Below are 26,639 nucleotides of genomic sequence, written 5' to 3' on the forward strand. Positions count from 1 at the left end.
AAAACTCATGTTCACGTCCTACATCCTTGACTTACAAAGCATGATTATTCCATCCATATCTAAGTCTCCATTTCAATTCTAAACCTGTGAAGTGATACTAAACAAGCACCAGAAGTAAGGTAGATTTTGTGGGGGAAAGATTTTACTGTCTTTAAATCTTATTTGTTAAGCATTTGTAAACATTTCATCTTTTCCAGTGGGACAAAATAGGCACATTGTGAAAAGAGCTCCCCTTACACCCTTGCCCCAAACCTGTGCTTGGATATGTCATGCTATTAAAACCAAAAATCTTTATAAGTACCTTATATTAGATGCTTATAGTCTCATTTTCAAATTATGTCTCCCTCCACAAACGTATCATTTAATTTCTCGAAAAGCCTGAAATTCAAATAGCACACTACTAAGAAAACGTTAGCTAACCCTCAGCATTTTAACTTAGTAATATGAATATGAAGAGGAATATCCATCTATCAAACTTCACGTGAAATTTTGGCAAGTGAAAAAAAACAACAAAACTTTAAGCTTAAGAAAAGCTACCAAGTAGCAAAAGTGTTTATCAAAAAATACCACAAGACACAAACAGCAAAACCAGTCATTTCCCATGAGAAATCAGGTCAGATGATGATACTGTAAGAGAATTAAGATAAAGTTACTCAGTTAAAATATAGGATTAAAGTTAGATGCTGAAATAGCCTAATACCAAACTCTTCCACATACAAAGCACAGTAAAAGTGTTTCCAGACCCTGCACACAGCCAGGGTGTCTCCTTACTACACTCCATTCGTGCTGCATTTCAGAGTTCCTTCAGTGGCTCCTTTGCTGTTCTCTCATCACTGCCTCAAAGTCTAGATCAAAACTGCATGTAAGAAAAAAAAAACCAAACAAACCCAGTCTGTTCCCTTCATTTTGGGTGTTTGCAGCCCCTGAAAAACTCTGTTCTCCCCTCCAGCTGCCAGTTCCACCGGAAAGTAACTCACCTACTTGGAACACGGCTTTAATCCAGCAGTTTCAGAAATGTCTGACCTATATTCTCAAGAATCTGTATTCATTACTCTGTGATAGTTGTTTTATGGTCCTTTACCCAACTTCTTCAGAGAGAAGAGGACACAAGTCTCTTAATTTAACCTATTCCCTAAATGAACTGCTCCCACCAGCACCTACATTAACTACAATATTTCAGTTGCACAAGGAAATCTGTAACAACTTGGAAAAAAAAAAAAAATCCATTTATTTGGCCAAAGATAAGCACACACTTCTGTTCATGGCATCTGTTAAGAATATCCCGAATCGTGGTAAAACAGATAGAAGCAAACTTCAAAAGCTCCCCATACTCCATTTCCTATTTGGAGATACAGACAGAATTCCAGCATCACTTCTAAACGCAGGAGGTGGCTGGAATTTTGCAGAGCTTTGGCTAAAAGTGAGAATGCTCTGCTGGGGTAAGTTTTAAAATATTCTCTCATTTTATAAAGGAAATTTGATATCTCAAACAGCGGTCTAAAAGTTACTGGATATCCATTTAAGACCACATTAATCACTTGCATTATATGAATTCCAGTGCTACTCTACTGCCAGAAAGATTAAACGTTATCAGGTCTATGAATTTTTTAATTGAGTTATTTTAACCGAACATTTAAATCTTAAAAAACAAGGCAAAGAGAGACCTGAAATCTCAGAAGAGATCAGCTAAAACTGGAAGTGTCCTTAGCACAACACTACTCTGTACACAGAAATTTTTTTACCACTCTAAGTGAAAATAAAATCCAAAGTGGAATCATGTTTAGTAAAGCATCAAAGTACCACAGTCAACGCTATTGGATTTGAAGATTCTAGTAAAGTATTTTTCAAAGAATAATTGCTGAATTTAAGTTCAGTTTTGGGAGCACTCAGAAGGTTCGACCAACTACAGATCAGAATGCGGTCATTTTCACACTGCCTTTCTTATCCGATTCACAGAAATATAAGTCATGTACTTGTAAAGTGTCTACATTTCAAAAAGAGTGATTGACACCAGATTTTTTCAGTCATAAGAAGTCCTTATTTTTTTACATTGTGTGTAATTTAAGATGAAGTTTACTTCTACAAAAGTAAACTTCTACTCCTAAAAAAGGCATGATCATATTACTAAGATTTTAACAATACTGATGGGCTAACGTTGAAGCTTGTTAGGCTCAGGGATTATAGCACAAGTCATTTATATCGTTCTTCAGAGTGAAAATAGAAAGACAGAACACATCCTTCTTTCGAAAAATAATTAAAAAGAAAGCTTTGCCAAAGGAAATCTCCAGCTTCCACTGATTTCCAAAGAAATAGAGCTGCAGAACTGAGCAGCTATTCAAACTATACTCTTATTCACTATAGAAATCTAATTTCAGCTTTACCCACGCCCATGAAAATATGGCTAACAAACAACCTGGAAAACATTGCAATGAGAGAGCGGGTTTATTTTCTAGGAAATTGTATGGAAAACTGCGACTCAGTCCTAGCACCCCACCCACTGCATTACAGGATGTTTTGCCACAGGCATGTGGGAGGCTCACACACACAAGTTCTCAATATATGAACAGTCACTTTTTAAACCAAGACCTCAATAAAAAAAGCAAATATTTTTATTCTTTTTTTCTTTCCTTCCAAGACATTTCACTGATTTGCAGATTTTTAAACCAGTTTTCTTTCTTTCCATGCTATCAGGACTGCTGAGGTGTATCGCAAATCAGACACTCAAGGCAAACACTTTTACCTTTAAGACCAATTCCGCAAGGACAAATAAAAGAACAAATGCAAAGAGTCAAGCAGCTCCTTCCAAAAAGGTTTCCAAAAAGTACAACTTTTTTCCTGCTTAGATGACAGAAGTGATTGTAAATATGGCAAGGAAAGTCCTAAAGATTTGCTATTGAAATGGATGCTTTTTCTCACTTCAGCAGTATATTCTCCCACTAGGAGGTCTCGAGTCTTTCTACAAACATCATCTCTCTGCAATCCTGGTCAGAGGAAAACTATGTCGATATTCTAACAGAAGTCTAAGTTCCGTATGCGACTCATTCATTGAGCTTGAATTTCAGCCCTCTGCTTTACACACTAGACTATGTCCATATGAAAACTAATATCCTTTTAGACAAAAAAATGACCATCTCGCTGCTGAGAACAGTCTCTGACAGCTGTAAACCAAAAGTGAGAAGGTATTTGTATCTGTTCTAAGTCCTAGACATGATAACTATGAGGTTTATTCTCACTTCTCCAGTAAGTTTCAAACCAAAAGCGAGAAGGTATTTGTATCTGTTCTGAGTCCTAGACATGATAACTATGAGGTTTATCCTCACTTCTCCAGTAAGTTTCAAAAATGCTCAAACTACAGAAGCTTCACCTCAATCTACATTTACTGAGTCACTTTGACAAGACAGGAGACGGTTGAGTTCACACCCTTAAAGACTTCCAAAACAGTGGAGACAACATAGCTCAGGATTATAACTACCATTTTCAACTCTGAGATGACAGTTCCTTTTAAAACCATAAGCAGCAGTAGTGAAAGATCTGTTTTCCTGACAACTCAGCTATTCAGGCTGCAGTGGTGGGGAGGGCACTGATGGGGACAGTTGCCAGCTGTCCCCAAAGCAGAGGTGTCACCATTTGGGAGTCAAAGCATCTTACTAATTGACCAGTACTGCAAACAAACAAATAAGGCAGAAGGTCAATCTGGACATGAACTGTGACACTGTTAATCAAATACAGGAGGGCTTGTAAGACTAATTAAGGGGGAAGGATTCCTGCACTTTGAAATCTTGCACAACTGATGGCGACTTACAGTTGGGCCTTGTGATTGCACTTGAAAGAAGCTGCTCAAACTACCATGATCTTTTCCCCCCACACCCATAACGAATCTGGATATTTGCTCTAATTTGCCCTTCTTTCAGAGGAAAGGGGGAAAAAAGAAAAACAATCTGAGTGTTTGTAGTATTGTTTTAGAACAATACTACTGACTAACACTGCTGTTCCCACCCTCCCCATGTAATCCACTGGGGTCTTTGCTTGGCAACATTAGGATTTGTTTTATTTATCCTACCATATTGCATTAAGTTTTGTTAGCAAGTACGCCGAGTTATTATAATAACAATGAAAACTGTTGAAGTTTGACTTACATTGCAGCATTTCCACTGCTTAATTACTGAGGAATTACTTAGGAATTAATCACTTTGCCAGCTCATTCACAGCACTGATTCAACCACCACCATGAAGCCTTCTGCCACCTCACTGCAAGACTATGGTCCTTAATTGTGACTCTTCCTATTTTAGCTCTGGTAATCAGGAATAATGGTTCAGGTCATTTACCACACTAGCGACATGCATGTTAAAGTCCATTTTAGTTCTTAAAACACAATGGCTTACATTTAAAATACTACATTAAAAGTATATTTTCAAAGCTTTTAGCACCATCTAAAGTGTTTTACAGATGTGGTATCAGTATTTTAAGTCTTAGCACATTCATTTCAGTGACAATGGCAAACAAAATAATCTTGCACTTAATGCCATTACAAAGGCAGATCTTAATATTTCCTTCTGAAGGGGGAATCCTGCATTGCATCCAAAGCAATGTGGCCAGTACATCGAGGGAGACGATTCTTCCCTTCTACTCTGCTCTTGCTAAACCCCACCTGGAGTCCTGTATCCATTGCTGGAATCTCAAACATAAGAAGGATACGGAACTGTGTGAACAGGTCCAGAGGAGGGCTGCAAAGATGATCTGAAAACCGGAGCACCTCTGCCATGAGGACAGGCTGAGAGAGCAGGGGTTGTGGAGAACTTATAGCAGCCTTCCAGTACTGAAAGGGGCTACAGGAAAGATGGAGAGGGGCTTTTTTACAAGTGATAGGACGAGGGGGTATGGCTACAAATTGGAAGGGGGAACATTTGAATTAGACATTAGGAAGAAATTCTTTATGCTGAGGGTGGTGAGGCCCTGGCCCAGGTTGCCCAGAGCAGTGGTGGCTGCCCCACCCCTGGAGGTGTTCAAGGCCAGGTTGGATGGGGCTTGGAGCAACAAGATCCAGCGGGAGGTGTCCTTGCCCATGGCAGGGGGTTGGAATTGGATGAGTTTAAGGTCCCTTCCAACCCAAACCATTCTGTGATTAAAACTGACACAGGACAATATATTGCAGCCTAGTGTTAAGACTAAGTTAAGGAAGTCAGTAGCAAAGGATGTAAGAGTTATGATTTCCATGAGATCCAAAGATAATTGAAAATATGGGGACAGAAATTAAGAAATAATTTTGTAAACTTATATTCCTAATTGTCCTAGTAGGTTTGACAGTTAAAGCAACACAAAAGTGCCAAAACCAAAAAACTATTCTCAAATGACCATCCTAATTTAATGTTGTGCTAGTCAGATCTGGCAATTAATTACTGCCTTTGAGCATGTGTAACGGTCTGATTAACTGTATCAGCAGCCGATCTCTATAATACACCCTTTATTGCTGGCAGATTTTTATGACATCTGGTACTTCCACAAAACTGTGCAAACTGCATTCTTCTGTAGTAGAATCCCTGTGTTTTCCATTAAATGGAACATCTCTAATGAAGGTTGGGCACGCCACTCCTTCCAGACTGTTCTGCTGCACTACAGCATAGCTGCAAACTGCACAGGGGAAATGAAGTACTTAAAAGGTAAGTTGTTCCCATGTAGTTATAAGGTTAAAATTAATTAAAACAGCTAGTGAGAAAAAAAAAAAAAAGAACAAAGTAGCTCTCCAGAGAGCTGAAAACAATTTCTACCTTTTTCTCATCTCACAAAAAAAAAAAAAAAAAAAAAAGGTTTTCTTCTCTGCTACACCCAGTATCTCCTTGAGCAGTTTTCATAGCTAAGGCCAACGACAGGTCTAAAATGCTGCTGGGCTCCAGCTAGGTCCTGCAAACAGAGCTGCACTCGTAAGACCTGAGAGGGTTCGTTAACCCAGGCAGGGCTCCACAAGAATCCTTCCAGAAACAGAAGTCCTTCAGGAAGCAGATGCAGGTGCGATGTAGAAGCCTGAGCTACCAAACCCAACACAGCACGTGCCTAGCTCGCTGGGTAAACCATCCAGAACACCTGCATCCATGACATCGCACATACACTCATTTCACTGCTGGTTGGGAACTTTAATACAGAAACCTCCTTCACACCTCAAACTGCTGAAGCCTTCATCACAGAGCTTTTTCATTTGTTCACTAGATGCGTTGGCCAGGATCACTGAACATCTAAGGTCTGAATTCTAGCCTAGATTCAATCAGCTTGTGAAACAACTGCTACTCATTAAATAGTGATGATAATAAGAGGAAAATCTTTCAAAACTTGTGTGGATCTTACTTATGACTCTTAACTGAGACGAACACCATGCCAGCAGTAAATTCTTTAGTTTAACCAGAAACTCAGTGACTGCAGCAGAAACTACTAAAAAAAGCATTTATCAGTTCTGTGTTTAGCTTAAGATGTCACAGTTAACCTGAGACCTCATTGCTCTCTATAACTACCTGAAAGGAGGTTGTAGAGAGGAGGGTGCTGGCCTCTTCTCCCAAGTGACAGGGGACAGGACAAGAGGGAATGGCCTCAAGCTCCGCCAGGGGAGGTTTAGGCTGGACATTAGGAAAAAATTCTTCACAGAAAGGGTCATTGGGCACTGGAACAGGCTGCCCAGGGAGGTGGTTGAGTCACCTTCCCCGGAGGTGTTTAAGGCACGGGTGGACGAGGTGCTAAGGGGCATGGTTCAGTGTTTGATAGGAATGGTTGGACTCAATGATCCGGTGGGTCTCTTCCAACCTGGTTATTCTATGATTCTATGACAAATGTTTATAAAGCAACACCCAAATACCCTTCACATCAACTGGCAGCCACACTCATTTCCACTGTTGGGAACAAGGCCTCTTCAACCCTCCAACATCAAAACACTTTCAGCAGAGCATTTTTTCTTAATTATATCAACTATTGATATTCCTGTATCATGCAGAATGGAACCTGCTCGAAAAGCTAATTGCTCCCAGCTAACATTTATAATATTGAATCATTGCTTTCTTTTGGACAAAAGCACAGTTTGAGATCCTCATGCAAAGATTTCTGTAGTTCCACAATTAATGGATTTTAGCAGACTGGAGTGGCACACATTATCTTTTAAATTAACAAACCACATAGGTATAACAACCTCTCCATATTTATTTTAGACAATAAAGCTTATTAATCCTAGAAGGAGTTTTAAATTTGAAGCCTTTTACTATTCTCTAAAGAACAATAATATAAAGAATAACCAAATGTTGAAATAGTTTTAAATCAAACAAGAGTGAGCATGAACTGTAAACACCGGAGCACATCGGGTGACTTCAGGAAATCTCTGCAGGAATGCAGAATAAGCAGTTTCCCATAGAAACCCAGGAACATGAAAGGACTGGCTCCAATAGCAAGATCAGCAGCCTGAAACTAAACCTCACCATCCCTGCAGCACCACACTGCTCTACTGATTACTAAAACCTACTGCTCTTAGCCAGGCTGCTTAATTAAGAGCTTTCTGATCAAGAAAAACATAAAAATATTAACTATTTCACATGCTTAATACATATAAAGTAGGTGCTACAAGACTAATTTGACACCAAATGAGACACTAAGAGCTGTATTAGCTACCCCTTTTCACAGGTAAATCCTGTGCCTCTGTTCCTTGAAGCAATCTCCTTCAAGGAAAATCCTGTGTTCGGTTTTGTGACTGTCACGTTATCTATACACAGAAACTCAAAGTGATTCAGAACAGCACAACTCCAGTGCCTGAACACTACTCTCTGCTACAACAGACCACCCAGAACCACACTCAGACATTCATCAGATGCCTACAGCGCAGTAATGTCAGTAACTCCTACACACCCTTTACATTGGAATCAGTTACCTTTCAAAAATACAAAATGTTACTGCTTATTTCATATTTTATTTAGAATAAATGAAGGCTATTCAAATTACGACAACCAAATAAGAAGTATTGCTCTCATTGAGCAGCAACATCAGCTGAAATGTTTATGATCAGATGACCAGGACAGCGAAGTCTCAATTTCAGGGCACACAAAACACCATAAAGTATCAAATAAATATTACTAAGATCTTCCAGAGCCTTAATGTTCTACCCACATGAAAAAAGTTCACTGCAGGACTAAGATCAAGTCATTTTTAAATACAAAACAGCAGACCTGTTAAATGATGCAATTCTGTTTTTATCACTATTACACAAAGAACCTTCTAGATACTGTTACAAGCAAGAGAATCTGAAGGAGGTTTTATTTTCCCTTACAGACCAATTAACCTTAATGCCTATAGGAATGTTATCTGCAAACACAAACAGTTATCACTAAAACTCATTCTTTCGTGTCTTCACCCATCTCTCCCTCCAACCAAGACTTCCTCTCTCCCCTGACTACGCCTCTGCTCCTCCAGTTTCTTCACTAACCCATCACTGGTCAGCATTGTGTTAGCTTCTCACTTCAAATTAGTTACACAAATGTAATATTTGTTGACTAGTCAGAGGAAAAGGCTGGCTCTTAACCTGTAAAGAGCACAACCTGTACACAGGGAAATACACAGAATGTGGCTGGTCACCCATTAAATCTGACCTCAAAATTAATGAGTTTCAAACCGGCATTCTTTCAGAATTACCTTTCCAGTGTGAAAGCCTGTGAAATGCTGGAGCTGGGGATGACAACTATAGAGGTTTCAAAGCCCCTAGAACCAAGGTTCTGAGCTTGCTATCTGCATAAGGAGATTTATATACATACTTTGTACCACATACTGTCATTTAATCTGAAGAAATCTGTACTTAATGACCCCTCTGGAAATAAAGTACATCTGAGGCAGGCCACTCCCAAAATAGACAGTAAGAAGCTCTGCACTACAAAAAGCTTTCTTCTGCACATGGAGCTCCCTTGAAGAGAGGAAAATATTTAATGTTCTGGGGTTTGGGTTTGTTTACTGTGTGTCAGGTTGCCCACAGAACCATTTACCTGACTCCTGTATGAATAAAAATAACAACTTGTCCATGCACTACATGATAAATCTTCCAAGTATGGAAATGCAGACAGATCCACTGACTCCAGTCACCACTACTTTGCCATTAGCAGAACAAGTGTTGGTGCTGGCATCATTTAGAGCATTAACTCTCTGGAACAGTTTGAAAACCCCAAGTATCACAGTGCTGCTTCAACACCAGGTTTTGCAGAGCAGAAAGATTCAAATCCTGTATAGGAGATTTTTGCACCTAGAATAAGTATGGCATGAACAGAAAAAAAAAAGAAAAGCCCCTCTGTCCTTTCAGCAAACAGGAATGAGAACTTGAAACAGCATGCCTTACGGATTTAAATAGTGAGAGAGGTTTGTATAACAAATAGAGCAGAAATCCACTCAGCGAAAACTCTCCATGTCCTCTCCTTTTGAAGGAGCTGTAGAGCAGATGGTATCGCTACTGGCTGCTGATTTCTGAAGTCAGACGCTCACAGTCCCCATCTCTACTGTTATTTCTGGTATTTCTGAGCATCACCATATCATATGAATAATATATACTTTAAATTGTAGATGTTTCCCAATAACTCTATTACCATATCATGAAGTCATTGCTATTATAAAACACACTCCAAATCAATAGCTGCTTACTTTACTTCTCAGCTCAAGTTTTGCCAAAAATAAGAAACTGCTGTGCATTCTATAATGGCAAATTAAAATAGGCTTCTCTAATGGTTCTTCCCAGTGAAGCTCAATATAGCTGCAGCTTCCAAATAAAGCACAAAACTATTTAACATACCCCAAACTCTTCAACATACCTAACTATACTGCAAATAATCAGCTTAAAGGGTAATTCATGTGGGAAGGGACATCAAGAGGTCATCTAAGTACCAGATATAGTAGTGTTAGAAGTAATCCTTTGTGGAATTACTTCTAAAGAAAAGAAAGTTATTCCATTCTGTGGTAGCATTCATTAAAATAAAGCAAATTATAGTTTCTCAAACAGACTGGTATTAATACAAAATATTAGGTTCTCTAATGTAACGAACTGAGAAATCAGGTATTCTTAAAATACACAGAACTGCCTCACTGATCAGACAATAACTAATCTGCTTAGAATCTAAACAGATGAACTTGCAAGACCTTAAATTTGGAAAAAAGCCCTGCAGCTGTCAGATTTTTTTCAAGACATTGATTAAGAAATTGTGGGAAGTTAAATTCTGGAGGGAGACCCAAGACTGCAAGTACATCCTCCTCACCTTATATAGACACACAAAGGGCTTTGTTGCTTCATTATGGCAAAATGTATTTTCGCTGTCTAGAAAGAGCCCAAAATGCCAAAGCTCTGCAAAGCGTACACAAAGCAACACCAAGACCTGTTCAAAACAACAAAATTGCAGCTGACTTGAGAATAGGCTAGAAATTACGGCATAATTGTGTACCGATACACCTGAGACAATGGGGGGAAACCAAGGTCACCACTAGTAAGCAGCTTAATAGTAGGTTAATGAGCAAGGTATAGCTCATTAGAGAACTAACAGAGATGAACCTGTGACACCTACAAAAGCACCAGCAAGGAGAGAGACACCTGAAACACCCCTTGCTACGCAACTCTAAATACTAAACATGCTATGGCAGTACTAGTAACTACAGCTCAGCATTAATCGCTTTATCCTACTATTAAAAGCACATCATATAGGAAGTTGAAACCAACACGGACAAAGTCCCTGGTACTACTTTTAAAGAACCATTTTAGTGTATACAATAAAACAAAGGCTGGATTCTGGCCATTAGATAAGTTCCACTTTGTGCTAGTAATTGGTACCCACCATCCTGCTCTGGTAAAAGAAACCTATGTGAAAAATCCAGTGCTAAGTCAACCTACACTGATGGCCAAGTGACTAAATCTGGTTGCCGAGATTTTGGGGCAATGAGACACAGCTGTTGGGTCAGTAGCCACCCTACAGAACGCCAACAGTTGACATCACTACCAACCAATGGGCAGCCAACGCTTCCCGTGTTCATTCCCAAGCTCCACAACTGTCAGCTTATCTTAGAACTAATGTAGCATAATTTAAACAGTTAGAATCATAGAACCATTAAGGTTGGTAAATACCTCTAAGATCATCCAGTCCAATCATCAGCCCAACCTACTGAACCATGTCCCAAAGTGCCATGTCTACATGCTATTTGAACCCCTTCAAGGGTGGAGACTCCACTGCTGCCGTGGGCAGCTTCTTCCAAATGCTTCACCACTCATGTCAGTAAAGAATTTTTTCCTAATACCCAATTGAAATCTCACCTGGTGCAACTTGAGGCCACTTCCTCCCATCTTATTTAAGTCAAAATAGTCACAGATTATGCAAAGCCAAATAAATGAGCTCTTTATTATGTGACTGAAGTCAGAGCTACTTATAAAAAAACAAATCTTGGCTCACAGTTACCTAGTTTCTCAAGAGTGCACCAGAGACCGTGTATGTTGGAGAAGGACAAGAAAACCCTTGTCATTTTAGATCTTCCTCACATCTGAACAAGAAACCTCTGATGGATCACAAGACTTTCAGAAAAGCTATTCGTGTTTCTATTACACATCAACAACAAATACGTTAAAGTCAGCTGTAAAACAGTAGGAACTCTCACTACTACCAAGTGAATTGCACAAATCCTTTATCAATGATGACTTAAAAAGAAAAGCCCACCATTCACTAAGTTTCACCAGCAGCCTTGCTTCCAGAGACTTCACCAAATTCTTCTACAGGAGATAGCAATTAGCAATCAATCACAGAGTAGCTTCAGGATAGAGTTTTCTCCCAGACACAAACACACTTCTTTAAGTGCAAAAGGGAAGTGATTACGCACTGTTAGAATAAAAAGCAAATTACTACTTAGTTGTTTAGACATCACGTTCATCCCTCCTTCTTGCAATTAACAGACAATTGCTTTTACGGAGAAAATTGTACATGAAGTGCTAGACAAATGTTAAAATGCACTCACTAGTCTGCATTGCCTCCCCTCACAGACATTTAAGAGGGTGTTAGGAATGCAAGATGCCACCTTCTGCTTTCAAGCCACAGTTACACACATCACACAAGACCACTCCTAGCAATGGATGATACAAAAGAAGATGATCTTAGTAATGACTGCTTCATTGCATAAAGTGTTGTACATAACTGGAAAGACTACAAAAGTACCTGTGTAATTTGGCTGCAGCAACAGACACACATGTGAAGACACAACACTTATTTTTTTAATGCAGTATTTTACAATTAAACAACAGAGAATGAAGGATGTGCTTTACGCAAACTTAGTTACAGGATGTTCAAAATCAACGTGACACAAGTTCTCCTCTTATGCCATTCACTACCAAGCAATAACCTCTAGAAGTTGTACAAAAAGCAAAGGAAATGGCATATTTTTATTTTTAATGCTACTTAGCATCTTGAAACATGACAAAACTACCTCATGTACTTCAGTCTGGAAGCTAGCTGCGTAACAAAGTGCTTCTCTTAACCAGCTGAAAAGAGAACTCTTCCAAGTGCTTTTGTTTACAAGGTTGTAATTACTGCTGTTTAAAGATTTAGTTGTGAAGTTACTTGAGCAAGAGTAGGGAGACCATAAAGGTTCTGAACTACACATACAAGCAAACACCAACGGTGTACTTAAAGGCAATTCTAATAGGACACAGCATAAAAACGGGGAGGGGATAAGCACATTCCCTATAGATGAGAAATTGCTAAGCTCCAAGTAAGGTAACAGGTAATTAAGCTGTTGTGAAACTGACTTCTTCCTATACATTCTTTACTAAGGAATATGTTAACATACCAGAATCTCAAGCCAATGTACTCTTAAACATTTTACTTCACATCTTTAGAGCAAAATGGTTTAGCTCTCAACTACACCACCACATAAGAGTGCACCATTACTACTCAGCTGTTAACAAGTTTTGCTGTCTAGGGGTCTACCTACATAACCTCATCTGAGACACACTGGTGTGCAATAAGTGTTTTCGGCCCATGTTCCACAGAACTTTGGGCAACTGCAGACAGCTGAAGATTCCAAGACAGCTAAAGGTTCCTATGCAAGGGTCTGTGTTCCTGCTTGTAGCTTTAAAGGTAAAGTTCTAGACAGTCAGGACACCAATGATGCGATCTTCGTTAAGATAATTGCATTAATGCGCATTAAGCTCAGTGTCTTGCCTTCCCCCTCCATGACACAGTGGGTCAGAATGACATGTTCAGAACACGGCATACAACTTAAAGGTCAAAAGCATCATATACAGGGTTGGACACTGTTTCACTGTGTTACCAGCCTACTACCCAGTCTGAAAAATATCTTTAGTACTGCATTTCCCTCTCAAGCATCCACAGATTCCCAATTCCTTATAACATAAAGAGAATGTTTTCAAATAACAGTTTATTCTTCTTAGTTCTGTAATAATTTATATTTCCTACATTGCTCTCAGTGTCATTTACCTTTTGTCCTCACACTTCTCATTCCTACCCTAACCACTGTGCTCTGCTTCTTTCCTTACTTCCCCTTCAAGGCCCTTTAATGTGTCAGCATAAAGCTTGAGGAATATGTGAAAAATTCATTACCTCTAATTAAATGATCAGAGCACCCTGTTGCCCAGGTGCATCCCCCAAAGGAAAAATGAAGATGCTCATCTTCCTCTGCTGAAGAGGAGGAGCACATCACCACTGGTTCCACAGGCACCCTAAAGACCTATCTAGGGAGTTTGCTGTACCTGCGCTTCCCAGCTATGCCAAGAGTGCTCCCTCTGCACAGTGACTGTGCTACCCCAGCCTCTCCCGAACAACTGCAGCCTCTTTCCAACACAGTGAAGAGAATGGAAGCTAATTCGTTCTTGACAGCTTCCCTGCTGCCCATGGATTTCTCTCTTCTGGAGAACAATTCACTGCCTCAAAAATCAGAAAGGACCACCACACTACTCGAAGAAGCTACACATTGCCCTGTCAGGGCTTTCCAAATATTGGCTGTTTTGCACATCCACTTTCATGAGAGCTTTTACAAATTTAAGTGTAGAAGAACTAGCTAAAAATGAAAAGGCATTAAAAACTACACCACTACAAATCCCATCACATTTCAAAATTCCAACAGGCATTTTCAGTTACTCACCTCTGAGGAATTTCAGAGAAAAGGCTTATTACAGAAGAAGGTGGCAAACAAAAAAGTACTTATCCAACACATAACACAAACTACAGAGAATAAACAAAAGATAAAGGAAACATGCTATCCTAAGAGTGGTAAGCCACAGGACAGGGAGGGAACATGGTACCTGAACAGTGGTAAGACATTCAGCATCTTTGAATCAGAAATGAGGGTGGAATCACAGTAAAGATGTCACTCGTCACTTCTGCTATAGAAACATCACTGCATGTTTTATTATGTTCAGTCTATAATGTGATCTATGCTGCACTGTGTGCATTTATAAAACATGCTATATTACCAAAACAAACCAAGAGGTCCCCCAAACTTTTACTTGCCCCAGTAGCAGCAATATTTCTCTTATCAACTTTCGGATTCCCTCGAAGTTATAGATGAAATTCAGCAAACCAGAAAGGAAATCATCTACCATGGGATCTCAAGACTATTCCCTAGAGATGGAACTTCATCCTTTCTCACATTAAATAACAACCACCTTACCTCTACAGGTAAGGGTAAGCTGCAAGTCCCGCCCAGGTGGCTCAGCAGTGGCAGAGGCCTGGGAGAAGCACACACCAAACCCACACAGCGTTCAACAGTGCTAGTCTTCTACTTTCTCCAAAGGAGGCTATCATGGTCCTGTTGGACATATGGGCCCACTAGACACATGACAGAATCCCAAAATACTCGATATCTACTATTTCCACCAATTAGTTTTATGTAGTTTAGGACATGTAGCAACTGCACTGTGCACTGGCTTCTTTGCCTATTATAAATAGAAAACTATGGTTATCTTCACGGAAAGCATTTGGACAAGCAACATACAAGCAATCCTATTGTAAAACACCAACAGAAACCTCTTTCTACTTATCAAGAGTAAAAGAGCAACGCTAACGCACGTCTCCCAAAGTAACACCGAGGACACAGAATATCTTACCTGATTTTATAATGGGGTAAGGTGTGCTTGCGCTTAATGACCTTCTTGAACTGGTTGACAATGAAGGAGGTGAGCTGTGGCATGGGCCTCCCTTCAAAGTGAGACTTCACCTCGAACGCTATCACGGGGTCATCCATGAAAGAGAAGAACCAGTGTGTGAAGGGCTGGCGCGTGAAGACCAGCTTCAGCTTCCCAGTCACCCGGGAGATCTTGACGAAGAGGTAGGCCGACTTATCAAAGACCAGGTCGGCATCGATGGCCAAGTGGAAGCCGCCGTTGTACTCCAGGTCTATCTCGAAGCCCAGCTCCTCGGGGCACCCGTCTTCATTGCAAAGCACGGGTCGGATGAGCTTGACAGCCTTGAAGACGGGGAGCGTGTTGCCAAGAGAGACCTCCTTGAGGCTGAGCCCCTCCAGCAGCTTCCCAGCCACCTTGGCCTGCAGCAGCTCCTCGAACTCCACCTTGATCTTCTTGATGACCCAACTCCTGACCAGGCGCGTGTCGCGGAGCTCCCTGAAGAGGAAGAGGAAGATGGCATTGAGGAAGTGGCACGTTTCCTCGCGGGACGAGGGGGACGGGGGGGGCTCCGCCGCCTGCTGGGGCTGCTTGGCGCCGGGCTCGGGGCTGGGCTCCGGCGAGGCGCGGCCGCCGGCGGGCTCCGAGCCCTGCAGGTACTCCCTCAGGCCGTGCTCGGCCGCGACGCGTGCATAGACGAGGCCACCGGCGGCCCGAGCGGCGTCGGGAGGCGCCGGCGCCTTCCTGTAGAAGAGCAGGAGCTGCAGCAGGAGGGTGAGGAAGCAGCCGGCCAGCGCCGAGAGCGCGATCACATACACCAGCGGCATCCTCTCCGCCGCCGCGCCCCGCAGCGCGCCGCCCTCTCACCGCGCCGCCGCCATGGCGGGGGCCGCGCCCGCCGCCCCGCGCGCCACATCCGGGTAACGCGCCGCCGGAGGGGGCGGGGCCAGCGCCGCCGAGACGCCCCATTGGCCGAGCTCTCCCCTCTCCGCCTCCCCATTGGCCGAGCCCGGCCGCCCTGCCCCGTCCCATTGGCAGAGGCCGCTGCCCGGCTGGGGGCGTGGCCAGAACCGCCCCATTGGCGGAGCCGGGCGTGACGTCACCGCGCGCCCGCACCTTCTTCCGCGCCGCGCGATGGGGACGGCGGCGCCTGTGCCCATCATCTCCCCTCTCCCCCTCTCCCCCAACTTCCTCCCCCTCTCTCCCCCTCCCTTCCCTTCTCCCGCCTCCTCATCCTTTCTCCCCCCTCCCCCATCACGTCCCCCGTACCTGTCTCTCTCCTCCATTGTCATCCCTTCGCCTCTCCGTCCCTCTCCCCCTCCGTCCCTCTCCCCCTCCGTCCCTCTCCCCCTCCGTCCCTCTCTTCATCCCTCTTACTTATCTCTCTCCCAGTCTCTCCCCTCTCCCATTTTCTCCCCTCTCCCCACTCCTTTCCCTCTCCATCCCTCTCTCCGGTTCTCTCTCCTGTCATAGAATCATAGAATAACCAGGTTGGAAGAGACCCACTGGATCATCGAGTCCAACCATTCCTATCAAACACTAAACCATGCCCCTCAGCACCTCATCCACCTGTGCCTTAAACACCTCCAGGGAAGGTGACTCAACCACCTCCCTGGGCAGCCTGTTCCAGTGCCCAATGACCCTTTCTGTGAAATTTTTTTCCTAATAGTCAGCCTAAACGTCCCCTGGCAGAGCTTGAGGCCATTCCCTCTTGTCCTGTCCCCTGTCACTTGGGAGAAGAGGCCAGCACCCTCCTCTCTACAACCTCCTTTCAGGTAGTTGTAGAGAGCAATGAGGTCACCCCTCAGCCTCCTCTTCTCCAGGCTAAACGATCCCAGCTCTCTCAGCCGTTCCTCATAAGGCCTGTTCTCCAGCCCCCTCACCAGCTTTGTTGCTCTTCTCTGGACTTGCTCCAGAGCCTCAACATCCTTCTAGTGGTGAGGGGCCCAGAACTGAACACAGTATTCAAGGAGCAGTCTCACCTCTCCCCCGTCCCTCTCCCATTCTTTCACCTCTTCCACCATCCCTTTCCCCCATCACCTCCTCTCTCCCCATCCCTCTTCCTCTCCCCCACCCCTTTCCCCATCCCTCTCCTTCTCCCCCATCACCTCCCCTCTTCCCCGTTGCTCTTCCCCATCCTAAACCCTCTCCCCCATTCACTCACCTCTCCACCATTCCTCTCCATCATCCCTCTCCCCTTCCTCTCCCCTCTCTTCTCTCATCGTTTCCCCTCTCCCCATCTCCCTTGCCAGGGGGTTCTCTGGCAGCTGGCTGTGACTGCGGTTCAACTCCTCTTGGTGCTACCTGGGTGCTGCTCAGTGTTGATCAGGGGGTGTCTGGGAAGGTTAACGAGTGACGAAGGCATTGCCACTGAGCAGGAGGTGAAGGGGAAAACCGCCCACCCGTGGGAAGGTGAACAGTTTCCTTGGACGCTTGGTAGCCTGAGGAACGTGTACAGAGAATGATGAGAGAGACAGGACACTTAGGTCTCCTCAAACATAGCCAGGTAGATGAGGAGTTCTTAGTAAAACTGCCCTGGAGAGGGGCAAAGAGACAAAATCTGTTTTTGTGGTAGTTCTGCAACAGCACAGAAAGGATGTGGATCTTTGGAGCAAGTCCAGAGAAGGCTACAAAGATGATCCAAGGGCTGGAGCACCTCCCATGCAAGAGCGGGCTGAGAGAGTTGGGGTTGTTCAGCCTGGAGAAGAGAAGGCTGCAGGAAGACCTTAGAGCAGCTTCCAGTACTGAAAAGGGCTCCAGGAAAGCTGGGGAGGGGCTCCTGATAGAGATGGGATACGGGGATAGGGTGCAGGGATAGGATGAGGGGAACGGTTTTAAGCTGAAAGAGAGGAGATTTAGATGGAATGTTAGAAAGAAACATTTTCCTACGAGCGTGGTGAGGCACTGGAACGGGTTGCCCAGAGAAGTCATGGATGTCCCATCCTTGGAGGTGTTCAAGGCCAGGTTGGATGGGGCTTGGAGCAACCTGATCCAGTGGGAGGTATCCCTGCCCATGGCAGGGAGTTGGAACTGGATGGGTTTTGAGGTCCATTCCAACTCAAATTATTTCATGGTTCTATGGTTCTTAGAACCTCCGTTCCCTGCTGCTGAGAGCCGTATCTAGCAAATATTGAAAATACAGAAATGACACAATCGAGCTCTGCCGTTATTGGTCATAAGATATAAATCTGTGTCGATCCTCTCCAGCTCTGTACTAATGCTTAAAACCTGCCATTGCACAAATGAAGTAGGAAGAAAAACAACCAAACATACGGAGGAAAGGAATATGAAGAAAAGAAAGCTGAGAACTTTGCACAATATGGTGATATTTCAGGCTGTGAGGTACATGAGATCACTGGTTTCAGCATGTAGGACTGAACTACTGTGACAGTCAAGGACAATCGTGGCTTTGTAGGGCAGACAAAGTCACTGAAGTCAGAGATGTAAAGAGAGGAGAGCATCTCACCTCCCACAGTGCGCACAACCCTTTCAGGGGAGGCAGCGGATGTAATCAGGGTAGGAAGAAGGCGAGCAGCAGCCAATCACGCTGAGGGACAGGAAGAATGGACATTTGTTAAAATTACTTTAAGTACAATGAAGAAGGGTAGAAAGAAGAAATGCGACATGATACAGGGCTACAGTGAGTGGGAAGAATTTGTGGAGACTTCAGAATGAGTAGTTTTGGACATTTTAAGAGACTGGCTCATTACATTCAGATTTGGTTAACAGAAGTGCAATATAAAATAACCATATTTTTACTTGAAAATACAGACATACTCCCCCCCCCAAAAGCTGTTCTTCTAATCCAGCAAACTCATATAAAGGCCAAATCAAAGCTGTAGAGCATGCTGTGACAGCTGCACATTGTTATTCCAGGTGCTTCCCAGTGTCAGGGACTGTCTTCTCTTTCAATCTTGAAATAGAAGCCTTATAATTTCTGAAAGGCAGCCACAGTCAAGGCAGAAGTTGCGTAAATCATAGGGCTTGGGGGTTTTATGGCTGTTTTCTTTCTTAGTGAAATATCTACCTTAAAAGTTCTTATATGATGTTATACTTGAATAGAATAAAAGAAAACTTGAGCTGACATTATCAGTTGTTCAAAACTGCTTAAAAATGCAAAGAGAAGAAAATATTAAATTAAAACTCCAGGGAGAGAGAAGCCCTCTTCCCCGTCCCCCTTCATAAAGCATGTGGGGTGGGAGGATTGAAAAAGCTCTTGGTGATGCAATGCTGTGGTTTGAAACGAGAGATTCACAGTATGAATTTGTTATAGGTCTTGTGACTGAAAGCTGAAGTGCCTGGGTGTTGAACAGAGCATTTCTATAGAAATACCAGAGAGGTCATTAACCCGACGTTTGAGCTGCTCTGTTACTGGCCCTTACCAGGGTTAATACAGGCGTATGCGGCAAGAATGGAAAGGGTTTGGATTTGCAACTAAATGGCTTTTCCGATAAGGAGTAATAATATATTCAGAAAGGCAAGAGTAGCTTGGGTTTGGGTCAGGAGGAACAGCAGGAGAAATAAAGTCACGTTGCAGATGTCTCAATTGAGTATTTTCTTCTGTTAAATACACAGAATAGGAAATTTGGCACATTTTATGCACCTGATGGCAGCTTAAAGTGCCTGTGAAATGTTCAGCCTAGTAATCGCTTTTCTCCTCTCCCAGGAATATTTTCAACAGAAGCTGTGTTATCTTAAAGACGAGTTAGGAAGCAAGAATTGGTCATGTTTTAGCATTTTCAGTGAGAATGAAAGAATAAAGGGAAATAGAAGCAAACGCATTAACATGAATACAAAAAGGATGTGCAAAACCTGTTATATAACATAAAATGGGATTGAAATAAGAGAGGAAAGAGAATTATTTGAATTTATCAGGTAGAGGAATAAAAAAAGATTCATCTTAATACCATCTAAAAATGGTCCTTAAGAGCATATTTTACTTTGGCTTCAATTTGGAAGCATTTATTTGCATTTTGTGGAAGCCTGAATAAATAGAAAGGTGTATGCAATCCCAGCAGTTTCCACCCTGGTTACATAGAGCTCTGTAAAACAGTCGAAAATACTCAACTATGTGCACTTGGAACAGCTGGAAATTGTTAAATAGGATGCAAAACATGCAATAATAATAATAACAACCCTATATGTATATTTGAATTTTTTAAAAAAGCACTAGGGGAGAGTTTATTAAAAGGGATTTTTCACCTATATGTAAACCATGAAAAAAGCTGTTTTCCTTTTGCAAGTCTGTTAAGGACAGGACAGCAACAAACCCCTAAGTTTCAAAACTGATCTTCAGCGTTTTACAGGAGATTGCACCAGCGATAGGTTACAAAGATTGCAAAATATAGAGAGCCCGTTAGTTTAATAGAAAGCAAGTGGCATAAATTCACAGGCAGGGGATGCATTCAAGCCAATTCACCTGTTCTGAGCAGAGAGTAGTGACACTCAGGAAGCGTTTGTCCTTTCTTGAGCCAGTGGTGCCCTGGCAACCAAGAGGGCCAACTGTGTCCTGGGCTGCCTCCAGTGTGGCATTGCCAGCCAGGCGAGGGAGGGGATTGTCGTGCTCTGCTCCTCATTGGGGTGACTTCACCTCTAGTACTGGGTGCAGTGTTGGGCACCAGAGCATAAAAAGGATCTAAAGCTCTCCTCTGGGAAGTGTCCAGAAGAGGCTACAATGTTGGTGAAGGGTTTAGAGCAGCTAAAGTCACTTGGTCTGTTCAGCCTGGAGAAGAGGAGGCTGAGGGGAGACCTCATCGTGCTCTACAGCTTCCTCACAAAGGGAGGAAGAGCAGCACCGAGCTCTTCTCTCTGGACACTAATAATAGGATCCAAGGGAATGGCAGGAAGATGTGCCAGGGAAGAGTTAGATTGGACATTAAGAAAAGGTTCTTCCCCCAGAGGGTGGTGGAGCACTGGAACAACTCCCCACGGAAGCAGTCACAGTGCCACGCCTCATAATATTCCAGAAGAATTTGGCCAACGCCCTCAGACACATGGTTCTAAAGCAGGGATTGTCCTGTGCAGGGACAGAAGCTGGACTCTATGATCCCTGTGGGTCCTTTCCAATCCAGGATGTTCTTTGATTCTATGATTTGTCTTGATTCATCTCATTCATGACTGATCCAAGGATCTTCCGGTTTAGGAGCAGTTTTAGTTAATCCCAGACAGATGGATCAGCCAAAGAAGTACACTATAAGCACACTTTAAAGTTTACATCACATCACCAAGGGAAGACGCATCCATATCACAAGCTTAGAAAAGCGATTACAGGAGGGGTTTTTCTTTCAAAACTGTAGAGCAGTCTAAATCGATTCTTATTCAAAGCAGGAAGTGCTGGGTTGTTTTGTAATGAGCGATTTCAGTACTTTTCTTCGTTGTTGGACTAGAGTCCTTACCTGCTTTTTAATATCTGTTGGCAGATGTGTTTCATTCTTTCCTGGGCCTCCTGTTGTTTTTGTATTGCATGTCTTAGAGACCCAAATTAGATTATCATTCTTGTGGTGCTGCATGAAATGGGATTTAGAAGTGATTAGGTAAATTTATGAAGAAAAAAATTCACTAAAGGCTGTTCAACACACATTGCTGGAAGTTACGCTGCTGACAGATTGCTGCAGGGTGTCCTTTCTTTTAATTGTTGGGAGCTGCCAGTCTGGTCCAGTTCTGAAGATCTGTTTAAAAAAAAGAAATGCAGTGATCAGAACTGCTTCCAGTTCCAGTTCTGAGCTCTGCCAAGCACGATGTCATCTTATTATCAGGTGATCTTTCTTTTTATTGGAGTGAACCTCATTAAAAAGGCTTTAGAGTGTGTGAGATTTCCTTTGATGCCATCAAAGTTCCTTTTGTGGTTTTTCTTTTTCATTCTGCCTTTGAAGGGGCAGGTTGTAGTATGAGTCCACTCCAATGTTGGCAGAAAGGGCTCTCCCCACCTCCAGCTGGTCCCTGGGAAGATTCTGTGCAGCTCACCTGGAGGAACTCATCTGTCGTGATCCCTCAGAGCCCATTCCTTGCAGAGAGGAGAGCCCACCTCTTGTGGCTCAGGATTCATTTCCAAACCCCTCAAGGACATTTCACTGTTATAAGCCAAGTTCCTTTACTCATAGATGCAGTCAGAAACTATGGTTTGGGTGACTCAATTCTGTTTAGGCTGTATTAGTGCTCTGGAGAACTGCCAGAAGATCATCGGCTGGATCCATTGCATTGAATGTATTCATTTATCCTACTGAAAAATCTGTCCCTACAACTTTTAGACATTTTCAAGCATTCCAAGTGAGAAATTTAGAGGGGGGTTATTGGTATCCTATGAATTCAGAAAAGGACTGGAACACACTTTAAATGTTGCTTTTTGGTTGGATCCTACCTGAGACATTTTGTCCTCAAATTTCTGAAGTACTTGAGAAACTGCAGAGTTTAATTTGGAATTGTCAGTACTGTGTGCAGCAGAAGGAAAAAAACAAAAATCTCTATTGACTGCCCAAAGATGCAGGTGCCCCAAACTGACATTCACTCCTGAAAAAAAGTGGCTTTTAACATTATGTCTCAGTTTGCCAATCTAATATGAAGTATCTTTACTGTGAGAGTGGGGAGGCACAGGCACAGGCTGCCCAAAGCAGTGGTGGCTGCCCAAAGCAGTGGTGGCTGCCCCATCCCTGGAGGTGTTCAAGGCCAGGTTGGATGGGGCTTGGAGCCCCTGATCCAGTGGGAGGTGTTTCTGCCCACAGCAGGTATTGGATGGGCTTTGAGGTCCCTTCCAACCCAAACCATTCTATGATCCAACACAGATGCTCTGGTTGGTTACAAAACAGCTTTGCAATCTTACATGCAACAAGTAAAGCACTTGAGTGGTTGGCAATAACATCTTAGAGCCCAAACAGTTGGGATCAGAACGTGTCAAAACAAAAAGAGAGCAAGCGTTTTCATCCAAGGTTTAGTTTGGCCCAAATACAAATCCAGTATTTTGACTGAAGCTCATCTTTAATTATCATCAAAAGCATGTTCTGCTTGTTTAATCAGGAGCTTAACATTTTGGATGTAAAGGTGCTTTGGATACTTACTTATTTCAAGAGGCTCATGTTCAAGCTTAAAGTATCGTGGCTCTTAATTAGGGATTCCCTCACTGTCTCACCCAGGCCCAGGCTTTTATTCTATCATGAAACAAGATCCTCCACTTAGGAACTGTAGCTCTGAGATAACTTGTCCAAGATTTTTTTTTTTAAGCCATTTTAAATGTAAATATATAAATTCAGTCTTTTTATATTACCAGTATCCAGGCAAACGGAAGGTTTCCTTTATTCCCTGCCTGCTGTTACTTCTTAAGTCCAGGAACTGTTCTTTAATTCGCAGACATGAGCGAGGATTGTCACAAGCATTTGGCTTCTTACTGCATTTGCTTTGCTGACTTCTGGTATTCATGTAAAAGCTGGCTTGCTTAAGCTTTAGAAAGTGGTATATTTGGGATAGTTATCATCACATATGTCATTTAGTGTTCACTCAAGCACCTTCTCCTTACATGGTCTGAAGCAGATTCACCATCCTTGGTAAGAATTCCTGGCAGCCTCCTTGAGGCTCTCTTGCAAGCTCCAAAATCGTCTTTCTCAGAGTGGAGATTGTTTTAGCTACTTCCCCTAATACATTTCAAGTCTGATTACCCTCTGATCAATATGTTTTAGATGTTCCATAAGCTCACATGAGTTTTTTTAATACTTGGCTCTATTCCTAGTGCAAAACAGCCTCTGACTGATGGAAGGGCATCAAGAAACTGCATTTAAAAGCAATTTTGAGTTTGTGTAAGGCTTCAGTGAATAAAGAGTTAATATGCCTTCAGAGACAAAAGTCATTTTTGACATGAGGGTCCATGCAGGGCTTTGTGCCTCACTTGCACTTCATTAAAAGTATAATTCCCTACCTTGGTCTGCCAGTGGTTTACTACTGGGCTGGGGGTTTTGCCTCCAGTCCCAGCAGAAGCCGGTCACAGTGTTTCTGCTCTCTCATTAGCCTCCAGGTAAGCTCAGCAACATCAAGGCCACGGTGAGAAGCTTCCTCACTTCTTCTGGAGGTCACCAACCCTGTGATAAGGTCAGAGCCGAACATGTGTGCCGAGGCTTTTTCTTAGCCTTTATGGTCATGATGGGGGCTCAAAAGGGCTGCACAGGGGTAGTGGGAAAGAACCACCTGGCACTTCCATGATCTGAGCCTGAGGTCTGTGTCCTGGTCTCCAGAAAGTGCTTACTTCTGTAAGTACCAGGTAATCCAATTTCACCAGCTACAGCCCTGGGATCAGTGACATGCCTTGACAGGCCTTGGATGTCTGTAGCTGCTCACAGCTCCCGTGTATCCAGACGCTGGCTCAGCCAGAAAGAAAAACTAGGTAAGGGAGCAGGAGGAGATTTAAGGGAAGCCACCCTGATTCTCCAGGCCAGAGGGAGGATCACAGAAATTTTAGCCCAGATTGATAAGAGTTCTTTGAAAAGGAAGTGATAGAAAAATAGGAAATGTCCTCAAGTTGCACATGGGGAGGTTTAGGTTGGGTGTTAGGAAGAATTTCTTTACAAAAAGAGTGGCGAAGCATTGGAAGAGGCTGCCCAGGTCAGTGTTGGTGTCTTCTTTCCTGAAGGTGGTTTAAAAGTGTGTAGGACATATGTTAGCAGGCATGGCGGTGTTGGGCTGTTGGTTGGACCAGATGATCTTAGAGGTCTTTTCCAACCTTAACGATTCTCTGATTCTGTGATTCTAGTATCGCTGCAAATTAGAAATTCCTCCCACTACCAGCCTACAACTTTTCAGTTATTCCCATAATTTTAGAAGCATGTCTCGACAACCACGACTGCCTAAAATGCAGCCTGTACGCTTCTGTTTGAATTTACTTATTGAGCTCTCTGTCTAACAAATGGAAAAACCGAAGTAAATATTTTCAATATGAAATTTAAAACTTCACTGAAATAAGCCCTAAAGAAGCTTGGCTTCCTGAATAATTTCTGCTAAAATTTGTCATCCGTACAAGGTTATTTAATCTGAGTCAATATTAAGAAAAAAAAAAAAGCCAGGAAGATGAAAGCTGTCATATAAAAAGTGAAACTGAAGTTCTGTGAGGGCTGCGTTTCCAAATACTGTTATTTTTATTGGAATGGGTAAAGCTTAGAATATGGTAATGAAACCTCGGAGGGTTTTTTCGCCAAGATTTTGACTTAACCGCTTTTGATCTGCAACATATTCTCAAAAGCATTTTAAAAAAGCAGTCCATGTAACGACACGGGCACCACTGATACCTTTTCTGCCTTAGCCACTGTGAGCTAATCAACTAGGCTTGAAGACAAATAAAATCTTTAATGCGGTCAATACCATTTTTGTTTGAATGCCATGTGTTGAAACCGCTCTGATAGTTATTAACTGAGAGTCCTCCAGATGCATGCACTGCCAGCCCTCTGAATTACGGCCCCTCGTTTTATAATAGGATTGGTGCCTTTATCACCCCAATTACAATGATCCCAAGCACTTCTGCTTTAGAAAAGGTGCAATGTATTAAAGAAGGGCAAAAAACTGTTAATAGAGTACTGGAACTGCACATCCACACATTTTTGAGTTGAAAAGCGAAGTAAACCTCCTCTCAACTGTTTAGTTCCACAGCCCGTGTGCTTGTCTATACCATCTTGTACAAGTTGTGGTGAACAGAGGTAAATCCTGTTGGTGGCCAGCCACAAGTTTGTTCCCCAGGGCTCAGTGATGGGGTCAGTGTTGTTTAGTATCTTTGTCCATGGTCTGGATGAGGAGATTGAGTGCTCTCTCAGTCAGTTTGCAGATGACACCACCTTGGGCAGGAAGGCTCTGCAGAGGGATCTGGACAGGCTGGAACGATGGGCTGAGGCCAGTTGGATGAGATTCAACATGGCCAAGTGTTGGGTCCTGCACTTTGGTCACAACAACCCCATGCATTGCTCCGGGCTTGGAGAAAAGCATCTGGAAATCTGCCCAGCGGAAAAGGACCTGGGGGTGCTGGAAAACAAGTGTTATGAGGAGCAGCTGAGAGAACTAGGGCAGTTTAGCCATGAGAACAGGAGGCTGAGGGGAGATGTCATTGCTCTCTACAGTTCCTTGAGAGGAGGTTGTAGAGAGGTGGGTGCTTGTCTTTTTTTCCAAGTAACAAGTGATAGGAAATGGCCTCAAGTTGCACCAGGGGGTGTTTAGATTGGATATTAGGAAACATTTCTTTACCCAAAGAGTGGTGAAGAACTGGCAGTGGCTGCCCAGGGCAGTGGTGGAGTCTCCATCCCGAGTTCCTCAAGAAGCATGTAGACATGGAACTTCAGGACATGGTTTAGTAGGTACATTGATGTTGGGCTGATGGTTGGGTTGGATGATCTTAGAGGTGTTTTCCAATCTTAATGTTTCTATGAGTAGGAGTCTTGTCAGCTTCTCCTAGTCTGAGAGAGAAACGTTGCCTACATGGAATGTAATCAATGCACATCACGTACAATGGCTATAACAAAGGTCTCCGTAGCAACATTAAGAACAGTTATTTTTAAATGTTCTACCTTAGTC

At 42.9% G+C, this 26,639-nt stretch overlaps 1 protein-coding gene across 1 annotated transcript in view; it reads right to left on the bottom strand.

The window, feature by feature from the left end:
* PDZD8 (PDZ domain containing 8) overlaps window positions 1–16,032 on the bottom strand; it is a 52,816-nt gene extending 36,784 nt beyond the window's left edge. The window contains exon 1 of the mRNA XM_069863187.1: window positions 15,093–16,032. Coding sequence (XP_069719288.1) covers window positions 15,093–15,934 — 842 coding nt within the window. The 5' untranslated portion in view covers window positions 15,935–16,032. The remainder of the gene's footprint in view (window positions 1–15,092) is intronic.
* Window positions 16,033–26,639: the final 10,607 nt, after the last annotated feature.

Source organism: Phaenicophaeus curvirostris, chromosome 9 (assembly GCF_032191515.1).
Source record: "Phaenicophaeus curvirostris isolate KB17595 chromosome 9, BPBGC_Pcur_1.0, whole genome shotgun sequence".
Taxonomy (NCBI): domain Eukaryota; kingdom Metazoa; phylum Chordata; class Aves; order Cuculiformes; family Cuculidae; genus Phaenicophaeus; species Phaenicophaeus curvirostris.